Source organism: Monodelphis domestica, chromosome 8 (assembly GCF_027887165.1).
Source record: "Monodelphis domestica isolate mMonDom1 chromosome 8, mMonDom1.pri, whole genome shotgun sequence".
In the NCBI taxonomy this organism is placed as follows: Eukaryota; Metazoa; Chordata; class Mammalia; order Didelphimorphia; family Didelphidae; genus Monodelphis; species Monodelphis domestica.
The window spans coordinates 1264759-1278879 of record NC_077234.1 but is presented as its reverse complement, the minus strand read 5'-3'; the positions used below and the strand labels follow the sequence as shown (position 1 = coordinate 1278879).

General features: G+C 45.1%; 1 protein-coding gene across 3 annotated transcripts in view; it reads right to left on the bottom strand.

The window, feature by feature from the left end:
- LOC103096768 (zinc finger protein 883-like) overlaps window positions 1–12999 on the bottom strand; it is a 29000-nt gene extending 16001 nt beyond the window's left edge. The window contains exons 1-2 of one of the 3 annotated variants that reach the window (XM_056807123.1): window positions 12844–12996; window positions 4197–4249 (exon numbers count right to left, since the gene is read on the bottom strand). Coding sequence is in view for 1 of the 3 variants with exons in the window: in XM_056807122.1 (XP_056663100.1) it covers window positions 4197–4229 (33 nt within the window). In the remaining 2 variants the exon portion in view is untranslated. Of the gene's footprint in view, window positions 1–4196; window positions 4250–12843 lie in introns of all 3 variants that reach the window. The other 2 variants (XM_056807122.1, XM_056807124.1) reach the window with 2 other exon arrangements.
- Between the last annotated feature and the right edge of the window lie 1122 nt (window positions 13000–14121).

Genomic DNA, 14121 nt, shown 5'->3' with positions numbered 1-14121 from the left:
GGATCCCACTGACTTCCCATCATTATGTGCTTACATAGATAGGGGATAAATATGGTGATCTTCTGTGCCTGGCTCTCTTTCCTTGCTGGGTCATAAATATGGTGATCTTCTGTGCCTAGCTCTCTTCCCTTGCTGGGTCAGGACATTGGTGGAGCAGGCTGTTTGAACAGTGGATTAGCCATGGGCACGAGGTTTTATTTTGTTACCTTTTTATTTTGTAACTTCTAGTGATCATTAATAAATCTTAAAATATATAATATTTGAAATTATTGTAGATTAATTTTATTTTTACACTGGTAAGCTGGGTGTTATTTTAGCAATAGTCAATTCCCTCAGGGCTTCTCCTGGTGGTATGCTTCCACCCCCTCCCCACTCCTTGCCTCCTGGGGAGGCTACCCTGCCCCCACAAGCTAGTACCCGGAAACCCAGAATTCAAGAGTACTGCAGGAAGTTAATAAGTTCAGTCGAGATTTGTTTTTTATTGTCAGAAGGTGTTAATTATTGGACTAAATTAACAAGTTTAGCTTTATCTTGCTCCTGGGAGGCTGCTCTTCCTGAGCCCCCATGTGCCTCTAGCATTAGCCTGAGTGGAGTGGGGGGTGTGGAACACTAGGGAGAGCAGCAGTAAAGATATCTAAAACTTCTCCCTTAACCCAGAAAAGCCTGCAGACCCTACTAAGGAAATCTCCCAGCAGCCCACAGCCTGTGCTCTCCACCCAAGCCTTTTGCTCTCCCAGGCTGAGGAAGCACATGGCAACTGGTGTTTTTACTCCTGGGGGCAGGGGAAGAGAAAAAACTTCTCACATCCTCTTCTCTAAATTCAGGCTTTACCCTGAGGGTTCCACCTACAAGAAAGTGTTTTGTTTTGCCTAAAATAGAAAGCTTTTTCTTTTTCTTGCTTTCCCTCCCAAATTTAGCCTCAAGCTAAGTTTTCTAGGCCCTCCATACAAAAGCAAATTAGGGCATGTCTGTATCTACACCATTTTTTCAGTTAAAGTCTTTAAAACACTCTTCTCTCTAGCCTTCTAGCCTCCTGAGACTCTATCCCCCACCTAGTCCACACTAGGGCAGTGCCTCCTAAGCCCAGGAAGTAGAATTGCAGGCAATCTAATAATTAGATTAAAAAAATAAATAGGTGACTGAGTATGGTACTGAAAAGTATGGCTCATATTGTTAGAGAGCAGTTTCCTGCCTAATTCAAACAGTTCCAGCTCCCGGAGAGCATTATCAAGCTCGCACAGCTCACAATTTTACATTTTCGTCGTTTATTACTGTTTCTGGGTATAATTGTATTCATGGGATACCTTGCAGTTTACCCATTCCTCCCCAAGAAAAAACAACTGAAAGATAGCTTGAGTGATCTTAAGACTCAGAAGGGAAATTCATCACCCCTTATGGCCTCACTATCTAAGCCTACTCAGTCTCCGCTTCGGCCTGCCGGATCTATTTCTCATCTTATTCGACCCACCTCTCAAACGAACTCTTGGCCTGCTCGATACATCCCTCATGCTGTTCAAACTATCTCGCTCTACCGAAACTACCTCTCACTCTACCGAAACTACCTATACCCCTACCCGACCCATCTCTCCCTCCATCCCCTTACTCACTCCATTGCAACCCAAACAAAAAGCCAAGCAGCAGTAATCGAAGATAATTCAATTAAAGGCCTATTCCCCACGAGTGAATTACCCACCTATAATAAACGAGGGAATATAGTGACCATGAAACAACTTTTTCCATTCACTCCACAAAATATTGAGATTTTCAAGGTAAATACCCCTTCCTTTAAAGATGAGCCCATTGTAGTCATAAAAAAAGCTGGAAAGTATTAACTACACCTATGATCCCACATGAAATGTTTGCTCCACGCCTTTCTAATGGAAGGAGAAAGACATAAGGTTCTCTCTCTTATTAATGAGGCCTAAAGGTAAGGGCTAGACAAGGGGGGTTAAGTGACTTCTCCAGGGTCACTCAGCTGGGAAGTGTCTGAGGCCAGATTTGAACCTAGGACCTCCCTTCCCTAGGCCTGACTCTCAATCCACTGAGCCACCCAGCTGCCCTCATTTTTGATGGATATGAAAAGAAAGGTGAAGACAACAGTGACTTAGTGGAAGTATTAAGGAAGGAAATAAAAGTATTAACTGAAAAAAATTGACAAAATAAAGCAAATCAAAGAGTGGCCACAGCCCTTTTGCAGGAATCCACAAATCAACCACTAATGTGTTACTTTTGCTGAAAAAGGGGTCACATAATGATAAACTGTAGGAACTGGAATTAGATATATAAAAACATAAATTTTAGAAATAATAACAACAATAGAAACTCTTAAAGAAATAATAATTCTTATGAGGCAAATCATGACTCACACACCAAAATGCCAAAATGGGGTTCATCCACATTATACTAACGGTGGACATCCCCCTCAGCATAAGGGAGCTCAGACAAATCTAGATGAATGATGGTACTCAGGAGGGGAAGGAACCTCAAAGTGTCTGGAGGTGAATTTTAAGCCTTTTCAGACTCCATTGCCTTACTGATGTTAACTGCTTCAGTTGCTTCCCCTCCCAATAGTGAAGAAGTCTCTGTAATGCAATTTAAATACAAGGTCCATTTCAAGTGCTGTTAACCACTCTAACAGCTATCGAAATTGGAGAAAAGGAGTCATGGATTCATTACTGACATGTAAAATGGGTAACTTCTATTGACACTGATTAAGTATATCCTATCACATGCAATTGTCTTCATCTGTAACCTCCTCCTATGACTGGACTGGAGATAATAGCATTATAAAAGCCCAAAGACAAGCTGAACATTATTTTGGCTGACACACTGAATTTTTGAATTTTTTATTGTTTTTCTTTTTATTTGCAATAGGATATTTGAATTTTCTTCTTATGTTTTGTATTTAAAGTACATGTAATCAGTATTACTGTTTTTGATTTTGAAGGGTAAGTCTACAATATCCATTAGTCCTAATACCTATCAATAACAAAAAGATTTAGACTATGGAAACCTGCCATTGATTGTTAAATATTATGAAACTTTTATTAATAATTAAATCTGATTTCAGAAGAAGGGATCACACAAGCACCACTGTACGGTGCCAAGAAGCACGAGGTGAAGGAGACAATCAATCCCTTTGGGATTGATGAGAATCTGTGCAAAGACAGAGGAATTCTTTGAGGCTCAAGGAAGTGGCTGTTTGACAAGGTCAGATATTGGCCTCCCTCAGGCCACGTTCTGACAAGGCCCTTAGTTTGGCTGCCTTTTGGGCTCCCCTATCCCTGAAATTGAAGAAAAAATCAGATCAGGGAATCATACTTCCCTTTTACTTCAGAATCTAGTCCCTTTTCTCTTTTATAGTATTACAACTTTCTGAAGCCCTGGCTAATGTCGGATAAGTACAAAATTGCTGCAATTGTCCTATAGGCTGGAGAGACATACATCACTTTAAATTGAGCCTTGCTAATGATTCAAGGACTGGTTAAGGGTTTATTCTTGTTTATTCATAATTTTATATACATAAGATTTTGATACCACCCCCCCCCATTTAAATTTTTTTCTCTTCTTTTTGGGTTTTTTATGTTTTTTATTTTCTTCATGCAATTGATTCATATACTCATACATGTATCCTGGGGTGATCCTGGTGTTGGGGCATTGTATTATTATTCTAAAATACAAGGTTAAAAATTTATTGGGGAAATTTTAGGAAAAGGAACTCTCCAACACCCAGAAGAAAGAAAATACATTTGTGGTCTGGAGGCACTAGGATCTTAGGGTATTAGCTAGAAGATATTTTCTATCTCCTAACTACATTTCCTTCTTTTACAATCTCTACTTTGCTGTAATAAAGCATTGTGTCTTAAGAATTAATTTTTATAAACAGTGACCACAATTTTTAAAATACTTATATTTGTCAAATCCATTTTAACCCTTACAAATGATACATGTAAAACCCAGTGGAATTGCTCCTTAGCTACGGGAGAGGGGAGGGAGGAGGCGAGGTAAAGAACATAAATCATGTAATCATAGAAAAATAGTCTAACTTAATTTAATTAATTACTCAATTAAAAGGAACAAAAAAAGAAATGACCCAGCAGGAAGGAGGGAGCAGCTCCCTACACCATCTTGTGTCATACCCATGGAAGGACCTCACTGGCTGATAGGGCTCAGACCTGGGGCTGGAATATACTTACCTGAGCTGGGAGTCTGTTCCTCTCAAAGGCCATTCCCTGGGACTCCAGGATCCCTGTAGAGGCAGCAAAGTAGCCCCAGTGAGTCCATTTGGTAACGTTCCTCCATCTTTTCCCAGCCTTGTCTCCCCCACCCAGAGTCCTGCTTCCCCCTTCCTATGACATTATGAACCCCTAAATGGAGCTCCAGCCAAAGATCTTCCTAAGAGGCCTCCCTTGGCCCAGGGAATGCCTGACTTCTCTGCCCTGCTGAACAACAGGAGCTGGCCTGGAGTCCCAGGGGCACTCCCTTCCCTCTTTCCCCAGGGTAGAAAAGCCCATCTTCCTCACTGCCTTTTGGCCCACTCTATGGGCCAATTGGTCTGCACCCTGAGCTGGGGAGGGAGAAGGTACCAAGAGGGGCAGAGGTTTTTCCTTCTCTTCCCAGGCCTGAGGCTGTCCCACAGCGATCTACATAGGGTGAGGAGCCACAGCAGTTACCAAGGGCCAGGCCTGCCTTCAGGGGAGAGCCAACAGAGGGAGAGAGGGAGGGAGGGGCAGCTTGGGAAAAGAAGAGGGTCTGAAGGGGAACATGAGTCCCCTCTCTCTCTTACTCCTCTTCTAATCCCCTCTCTTCTCCCATCCTCCCAGGCCTCTAAAAGGCAGCAGGGCCTGGGGATCCCAAACGGGATGGGCCCAGGCAGAGGCTCCAGGGCTCCTGAGGCAGAGCTCTGCCCTCCTGGAACACCCACCCACAATGAACCCATCTGTTCTCCCTTTGGTAACTCCTCTTTCCCTCCATTGGGGTTTTCTGAGCAGAGACTAGAGGTCTTTGCCATTTCCTTGGGCCATCTGAGTCGGTCCTCTGCCTGCATCTCCCAGAGGTCAAACCAAGGACTTAGAGCACCCCGAGGTGAGCAGGATCTGGTCTTGTCTTTTCTCAGAACCTGGGGGCCTGAACTGGAAGGAGGACAATCTAAGGGGAAGGAGCAGAGATCTCTGCCCAGCCATCCCAGCTCCAGCTACAGAGAGAATGGAAGGAATTCTGCCCTGGGTTTCCCTTCTTCCCCAGGATGGAGCCCAGGAAGACACTTAACCCTGAAGCACCTCTTTGGCCACGTGAGCTCCTGCTATTGTATCTCAGTCATTCCCATCTACCCTTGCCTGGAGCTTCAGTGAATTCACTCAGATGGTAGCCCTCCCCGCCTCCAAAGCTCTGTAACCCCTGTATTCTGGAGATCAGTGGGAATTCCAAGGAATTCTCTCCCAGGGCTGGGATCTCCCCAGATCAAGCTGCAGACAGAGCCCCCTCCGGCTTCTTTAAATGCCCCACTAGATGCAGAGCCAAGATGGTGGCAAAGTAGCACAGCAAGCTGGAACCACTCTGAGAATCCTCAAACCAACCTTCAAATAGAGCCCCAGAAAGAGTACTGGAGCCCCAGAACCAAAATGGGACAAATTGAAGTAACTTTCCCGCAGAAAACAACATGAAAGGTAGGCAGAGAGGGTCTGTTTCATGAAGTGAAGAGGGGAAATGGAAGTAAAACATCACAGAGGAGTGAAGGTTGCCCAACCTCCACCTACTGTGCCAGGTTCCAAACCAGGGCACAGACCAAATCTGAGACCCTTGGACCCCGCATGAGACAACAGCAGAGCATTCCAGGCCTACCCTTTGAGGTTTTAAACCCTGACACAAGCCTACAGAGAAGCCCCTATTCCTAGGGCAAAGTAGCTTGCAGGACTGAATCCTTCAGCCACCAGAAGTTCTGAGAGGAGATTGAATCAGTAGCTTCCAGAGCTCTCAGCCCACGGGCCAACACAGTACTGTGGAAGAACTGAATGTTGCAGAAACTCAAAAGAATACCTTAGGGGAAAAACCCTGAAAACAGAGCCCACCTTTAAGGTAAAAGTAGACATTTTTAAAAGGCTGGGAAATGAGTAAACAGCAAAAGAAACACCTAACCAGGGAAATCATTTGAGACAAAGAAGAGCAAGACACAGACTTAGGAGGGGACAGTGAGATCAAACAGCCACATGGAAAACTTCAAAGGAAAATGAGAATTGGTCCAAGGCAATGGAAGAACTCAAAAAGGAATTTTAAAAATCAAATAAGAGAGGTGGGGAAAATGGCAAAGAGAAATGAAAGAAATACAAAAAGCAAAAAACAGCTTTAAAAGCAGGATTTCTCAAATTGAGAGACACAAAAATCCAATTAAAAAAAAAAGAGTTCTATGAAAAGTAGAACTGACCAAATGGGGAAAGATGTTCAAAAAGGCACAGGACAAAATCATTCTTTAAAAATTAGATTTCTCCAAATAGAAACTAATGATTTCATAAGGCACCAATAAAGAATCAAACAAAATTCAAGAATGAAAAAACAGAATAATATATGAAGTATCTCATAGTAAAAACAATTGACCTGGAAAATAGATGCAGGAGAGATCATCTAAAAACTATTGAAATATCTGAAAGTTGTGATTAGAAAAAAGGCTAGACAGCATATTAAAAGAAATTATCAAAGAAGACTTCCCTAATATTCTTGAAGAGAAAATAGAAAGTGAAAGCATCCATAGATCACTTCCTGTAATAAATCCCCAAATGACAATTCCCAGGAATATTATGTTCGAATTCCAGCATTCCCATGCCAAGGAGAAAATAGAAGCAGCCAGAAAGAAATAATTAAGATACCATCAAGCTACAGTCAGGTTTATACAGAATTTAGATGCTTCTATATTAAAGGACTTGGAATATGATATTCCCAAAGACAAAGGAAGTAGGTTTACAATAAAGAATCAACTGCACATCAAAACCAACTTTGTTCATTCAGGGGGAAAATTTTTCATTTACTAAAATGAAAGATTTCCAAGCAGTCCTGATGAAAAGAATGGACCTAAATAGAAAATCTGATGTCTAAATAAAAGATTCAAGAGAACCATATAAAGGCAAATAAGAAAGAGAAGATGTAAGGGGCTGAATAAGTTTAAATTATTTATATTCCTACATGGAAATGTGTAACTTAAACTTTTTATAATCACCATAGTAGTTGGAAGCAGCATACATTGACAGAGGCTATGGTAGTAACTGTTTAGGATGACATGAAAAAAATCAAGGGATGAGAAAGAGGATTGCAATGAGAGAAAAGGGAAGAATGAAACAAAATGAGGCACATTTTATCACCTAAACAGGCACAGCCTTCCCCCCACCCCCCGCCCCCAACTAATACAGTAGAATGGAGAATGAGTGTGGTGATGGGCAATGCTTACACTTTACTCTTATTGAAACTGGCTCAGAAAGGGAATAATCTGACTCACTGGGATACAGAATCCCATTTTATTGCACAAAGAAGTAGGAGGTGAATTAGAAGGGTGGTGGTGGGGAGAGGAATAATATAAGTGAAGGGAAATTGGAGGGGGTGGTTAAAAGCAAAAGACTTGTGTAAAGGGACAGAATTAAAGGAGAAAGTGTAGGATCAAAAGGGGAAAACAAGATGGAGGGGAAATTCACAGATGGTAATCATAATGGGGTATGCAAGTGATGAACCCATCCATAAAACAGAAACTGATTGTAGAGTGGACTAAAAGCCAGAATCCCTATGATATGTAATTTAGAAGAAACAGACCTGAGGGACATGTAGACACATACAGAGTAAAGGTAAGGGGATGGAGCAGAATCTATTGGGCTTCAACTAAGATAAAAAAAAAAAAGCCAGGAGTAGCGATCATGATCTCAGACAAAACTAACGCAATTAAAAGAGATAAGGAAGGAAATGACATCTTGATAAAAGGCACTGTGGACAATGAAGTAATATCAATACTTAACACATATGCACCAAATGTTATAGACTCCAAATTTTGAAAGAAAGAAGCTAAGAGAGTTTAAGGAGGAAATACTAAAACTGCATGAACGGGTGAGTTAAAAATCCCCTACCCCTTCTATGAGGATTAGATTTTAATGTTATCAGTAGTCTGGAGATAATCATAATTGTAATTCTGAGATAGTCAGCATAAGTCATGATTTTAGTAATCTTTTGTGATTATTTTAAGTATTAAGCTTTTGAATTAAGTAAATCACTACTTTAGCACAGGCCTGAGTGTCAGCCCCACCCTTTGTAAATCTTGAAATTTCTCAGACTTGTGAATGTTAAAAATTTCCACATTGAGGAATCCTCCATTGGAACAAATTCCCTACTGGAAACATTCCCCATTTTGATGTGAGAACTCGCCAGGATCAGAAATGGGAGGACCTCTACTCCACCCGCACTTAAGACTGCTTTAGGGGAGAAAACTCCTTGCTAAACAATGAAAGTACTTAAAAAACCATACTTATAAAGGCAAGGAGTTCTTTGAGCCATGCCTGTTTTTAGAATTGATACAATGGGATGCTAGGTACCTAAAAAGGTCAGGCAGGTTTTCTCTTAATGAGATTAGTCGACTCAGCTGTGTTTTCTCTGGTTCAGACTTACTGAGGGGATTAGTCAACACAGCAGCATTTTCTCTGGTTCAGACCTACTGAGGAGATTAGTCGACTTAGCTGGAATTCAGATGGGCTGTCCTTTAGGAAACATCTACGGTGATTGGTAGATGGAAGAACTTAGGGCAGGTGACATAGGAAAAAAAAAAACCCTATATAAGAAAAGGTATCTCTTGAGCAAGAGATCTTGGAGAGAGAATCCTTGGAGAGGAGCTTGAAGATAGTTCCTTTTGGGAGATGCTTGGAGATAGATCATTTTGGAGGAGGCCCTTTGAAGATCTCTTGAGAAGAAGTCCCTTGGGAGGCTGACTCTGGCTGGAACTCCCTCTGGGGAGACTCTGTTCCTCAGATATCCTTGCTTAAGACAAATCTTGTGGTGAGTGATAAAAAAAAAAAAACTGACTGATTCTCTCTCTCGCTTAAGGCTCAGGTCTAGGCCATGTTGGCTTAAGGCCCTTCATACTTATACCTTTTCTCTCTCTCTCTCTTTCTTTGATCACTCATTGTATTGTTAATTAAAATCTCTATAAAACCCAATTGACTTGGGTATATTCATAATTGGGAATATATTCTCTGGCGACCACCTTATATTTGATTTAAAAACCAAGACACTGTAGTGAAACATATTTTCTGTGGTCAAATTTACTCACCCTCTCTTATATCTATCACAATTTATATCTTCCACCATTTTAACTCACTACAGTTTACAACATCAACCATTTTAATTATTACAGTTTAAGCCAAACAACTATTTTAACTATTACACCTTCAAAGTGGCTATATCATGCACCCTCAGCAAGAATGATGGTCTTGAACTTGTGATCTACTATACATCACTAGGCATGACCCAGGGTTGGAAGCTTGGTACCACCCAACACCACGCACTCTTATCTTTGCCTCACTAGTCCAGGCTCCCCTGCTCCTCCCATGTTCATTAAGTGACTTCTTGTATCAACCTGCTCTATTTTTCAATGGCCTTGGATTATCTTTAACTTGGTATCTAAGTTGTGATGTTCTTTGGTGGTATATAGGAAAGTCTCTCACAGTGCTTGGGGTCTCTTGGTCTTAACCAGAAGTCCAGCTTTATTGGGAGACTGGCCCTATCCAAATAAACCTATTTCTTTATGGCTTGGAGGCTCAGTTTCTCTTAATTGCTTTCCTGTAGTTAGAAATTACACAATATGGGGAACCTCAACCTTCCCTTTTCAGAACTAGATACATCTAACCAAAAAATAATCAAGAAGGAAGAGAATGAAATTTTAGAAAAGTGAGATTTAATACATCAATGGAGAAAATTGAATGGGGATATAAAGCAACACACCTTCTTTTCATCGGCACAAGGTACAAAAATTGACCATGTACTGGGGCATAAAAGCATCACAACCAAATGCAGAAAAGCAGAAATAATAAATGGATCCTTTTCAGGTCACAACATAATAAAAATGGTAATCAATAAGGATTCATAGACAGCCAAATTAAAAATAAATAGAAATTAAACAACATAATTCTAGAAAACTAGGGGGAAAGAACATACATAGTATGGAAGCAAACTGATTGTTTTTTAAACCCTTACCTTCCGTCTTAGAGTCAATATTGACTCCAAGGCAGAAGAGTGGTGAGGCAATGGGGGTCAAGTGACTTGCCCAGGGTCACACAGCTGGGAAGTGTCTGAGGCCAGATTTGAACCTAGGACCTCCCATCTCCAGGCCTGGCTTTCCATTCACTGAACCACCCAGCTGCCCCCTAAACTATCACCCTTTGCAGATGATATGATGGTATGCTTAGAGAATCAACTAAAAAAACAGTTGAAAGAATTAATAAATTTAGCAAAGTTGCAGGACACAAAACAGATGCACATAAATCATCGTATTTCTCTGTATCATCAACAAAGTCCAGCAACAAGAGATAGAAAGAGAATTTGCACTTTAAAGTACTCTAGACAATATAAAATACTTGGTGATCTGTTTGCCAAGACAAACACATATGAACACAGTTCCAAAATACTTTTCACACAAATAAACGGAAATCTAAACATTTGTGAAAATATTAATGGCTTCACCTTGCTAAATTAAATTCCTTATTTAGCAACATATCAATAAACTGGCCCCAAACGATTTTATAGAATAACAAAATTCATCTGAAAGAGCAAAGATCGAGAATATGAAGGGAACTAAGGAAACCAAAAGCGTGAAGGACGGTGTCCTTGCAGTGGCAGATCTTACTACCAAGCAGTCATCAGAAGGGTGGATCAATGGACTCGATTAGGAGAAATGACCACAGCAATGCAGCCTCCCAGCTGGTGGGGGAAGAACTCATGATCTGACTGGAAAACAGGATGGCAGAAGCCAGCCAGGTATGAGGTGAGACCACGATCTCACCGTGTGCACCAAGACAAGGTCAGAATGGGCATAGGATTGAAGGGTAAAGGATGATATTCTAAGTGATTTAGGAGACTCTACCTGTCAGATCTATGCAGAAGGGAAGACCAAACAAGAGACCGAGAACATCACACCCCGTACAATGAAGAATTCTGACGATATTAAAGAAAAACGGGTTTTGTGCGCACAAAGCCAATGCAAACAAGATTAGAGGGGAAACAACAAACTCACAGCCCAATTCTCTGATTAAGGTTTAATTTCTCACACATAGAGAGAAGGAAGTCCAATTTCTATGACAAGCCACCCCCCACCGACAAATGGTCAAAGGACACGAAGAGGCCATTTTCAGATGAAGACATGAAAGGCATCGATGATCCCAGAGAACCACGTTCAAAATCCCTGGTGATTAGAGAAGTGCAAAGGAAGGCAACAGAGTTCTCACTCCAACCTATCAGATGGTCCATTAGCACAGTAAGGGAAGGTGACAGATGGTGAAGGGGACCCAGAACTGACCGGAACAACCTGGCCACTTGGAACTATGCCCAAAGGGTTACCAAAGAAGGTGGACCCTCTTCCTATCACCACTAGTCTACCCCAGAGAGGGGAAATAAAAGGAGACGCTTTGTGGCGCCAAAGAATGGGAGATGGAGGGGACATCCATCAGTTGGGGACGGCTGAACGAAGGGTGCTCCATGAGGAAGGACAAGCAATGATTCCTCTGAGAGCTGGGAAGACTTCCGTGAACTGATGTGGAGTGGAATCAGCAGAACCGGGAGAACACTGGACACAGGAACAGCAGAACTGCTGCACGATCAAGTGAGAGACACTAAGCTCTTCAGCAGTACCATGACTGGACAGTTCTGAAGGGCCAACGACAAAGCATGCTCAGAGCCAGAAGTGCTGGAGGTTGGGATGTGGGTGCAAGTACAGGATTTCCCCTTGAGTTTACTCGGGTTTTCCCTTTTACGTGATTCTTCTCTTCCAACAGTGAACACCACGCAGTAGTCATGCTTTGCATGACAAGGCGCAGACCCAATGGCTGGCCGGCTCCAGGAAGGGGGAGGGAGGCTACGTGGGCCACAGAACTTCGGGGGACTTTGGGGGAAATGTATTCCATGTAACTGGTCAAATAAAAATATCTGTATAATCAAAAAGGCCAAACCCAAAGGTCGCCTCCTCCAAGAAGCCCTCCCGACTTCCCCTTAATTCTGGTGCCGGCTCTCCCTTCAGGACTTCCTATTGATCCTGCGCCGAGCTTCCTTCGGCAAACCCAAAGCCCAAAGGAGCAAGGCGGGCTTTAAAGACGGCGGAGGAATTGCCACTGAGGTCCCCCTGCGGGCTGGGAGTGCACTCAGGCTCCCCCTTTCCCCAGCTGGGAGAGAGTCTAAGATTTGCGGAGCCCCAAGGCTGTGGCACCAGACGTGTTCCAGCCGGGGAGGGCTGGCGGAGGCTCAGAGCCCGGAGGGGTCTGAGGGCTCGGGAAGCAGGGAGAGCAGAGGAGCCGGGCTCTGGGTGGCCGCGCATCCTTGGGCAGGGAGGCAGGACTCTCGGAGCCTCCCGGGGGCGGGGGGCGGGAGGGGGGGTGAAATGCACACACTGTATCACAGGACCCGCCAGCCACTGACTTTGGGGCAGGAGTCGGTCCCTCCCCCAAAAGGCTAGCACAGGAGGCCCCGCCCCGGCCCCCACGGGAACCGGGTGGCCGCTCCAGCACCTCCCTCTCTCCCTCCTCTCCGGCTCCCATTCCATTCCGCTCTCGGAGCCCCTCCCACTCCGGGCCTCCGGGTCTGCCGCCCCTTCCCACCATTCCCCAAACCCATTACCCCTTGGCTGGCAGCAGGACTCTGGGCAGGGGCGGGAGAGCGAAGCGGCTCAGAGCTCTCAGGGAGAGCCGGAGGTGTGGCCAAGAGGAGCTCCTGACTTCCTATTTCCCAGAGGCCTCTGCGCCGCTCCCGCCCCTCCTCGTTGCGTGTGGGCCGCCCCGCCCTCTGTGGGGCTGAACGCTCCGCCCTCGCCGTCTCCAGCCCCGCCCCCTCCTTCCCCGGAACCTGGATGTCAGACCCTGCAGTCGCTGCCTTCCCCTCCTTGGGGTCTCCGGTGTTGAGAGGAAAGAAAAGGGGCGCCGAGGACTCCTGGCTCCTCAGATCCAAGCTGTGTTTTGGCCTTAAACAGTGTGCTGTCCCCCCACTCCGGCCTTCCCGCGGAAAATGAGGGGAAACAAAGAATCCGGGCGAGGCCAGGCTCTCGGAGAGCCCCAAAGCCGGTCGGGAACGAGAAAAGAGCTACGGGGAGAACCAGAAGGAGAAAGTCACGCGCCCCCCTCCCCCCCGCTGGGGGTCATCAGCGATTCCAGGATAGTTCTCCCGCCCACGTCATCGGGCAGCCGAGGCTGGGGAATGGGTCCTCTGAACGGATCCCGGACTCCGAGAAGCCTTCCGAGGTCTTAGCCAGCTGTCAGGGGGAGGGGAAGGTGGCGGCATCCCCTAGGCGCTGCCTGCCACCCCTTCAGGCAGGTAAAGGTGAGGAAGTCACTGAGGAAGGTGGGAGAGAGGAGGGAGCCCGCCCCCTGCAGCCCTGGCCCAGTGGTGGGGGGAGGGCGGCGCTCCTGCTGGGCGGGGCCCCATTTCTGGGCTCCAATGGGGGGAGAGGGGAGGGGACTACCTGCTTGGTCCAGGCTTTGGGGCTGTCTGCACTTATGCTTCTTCGCCCTGGAGCCTGAGGACAAGCTGCTGGGAATGTCTTCCTCGGGGCTCACTCACTCTCTGACCCAGCCCAGGCTGGAAGACTCCCGACATCCGGCCTCAGATGGGCCCTTGCTGTGCCACCAGATCCCCTCCCTTCCCCGGGTGCCAATCACTTCCTCCCTCTTGGCTCCTCTCTCTTCCTCTCCGCTCTAACCCATCAATCAGGCTGGAGGCCAGGCTTGCAGACTCCCCCGGCCAGTGGCACATCTGCAGGACATGGAACATGGCCTCGTGCCTCTGGCAGCCACCCGGGGAGAGGATGACTGCAAGGCCACCCAACCACCCCCGCAGGCGTCAGATGGAGCTGCCCGCAGAGGGCCCACAGGGCAGCCAGAACAGCTCAGAACTGGGTGGGGA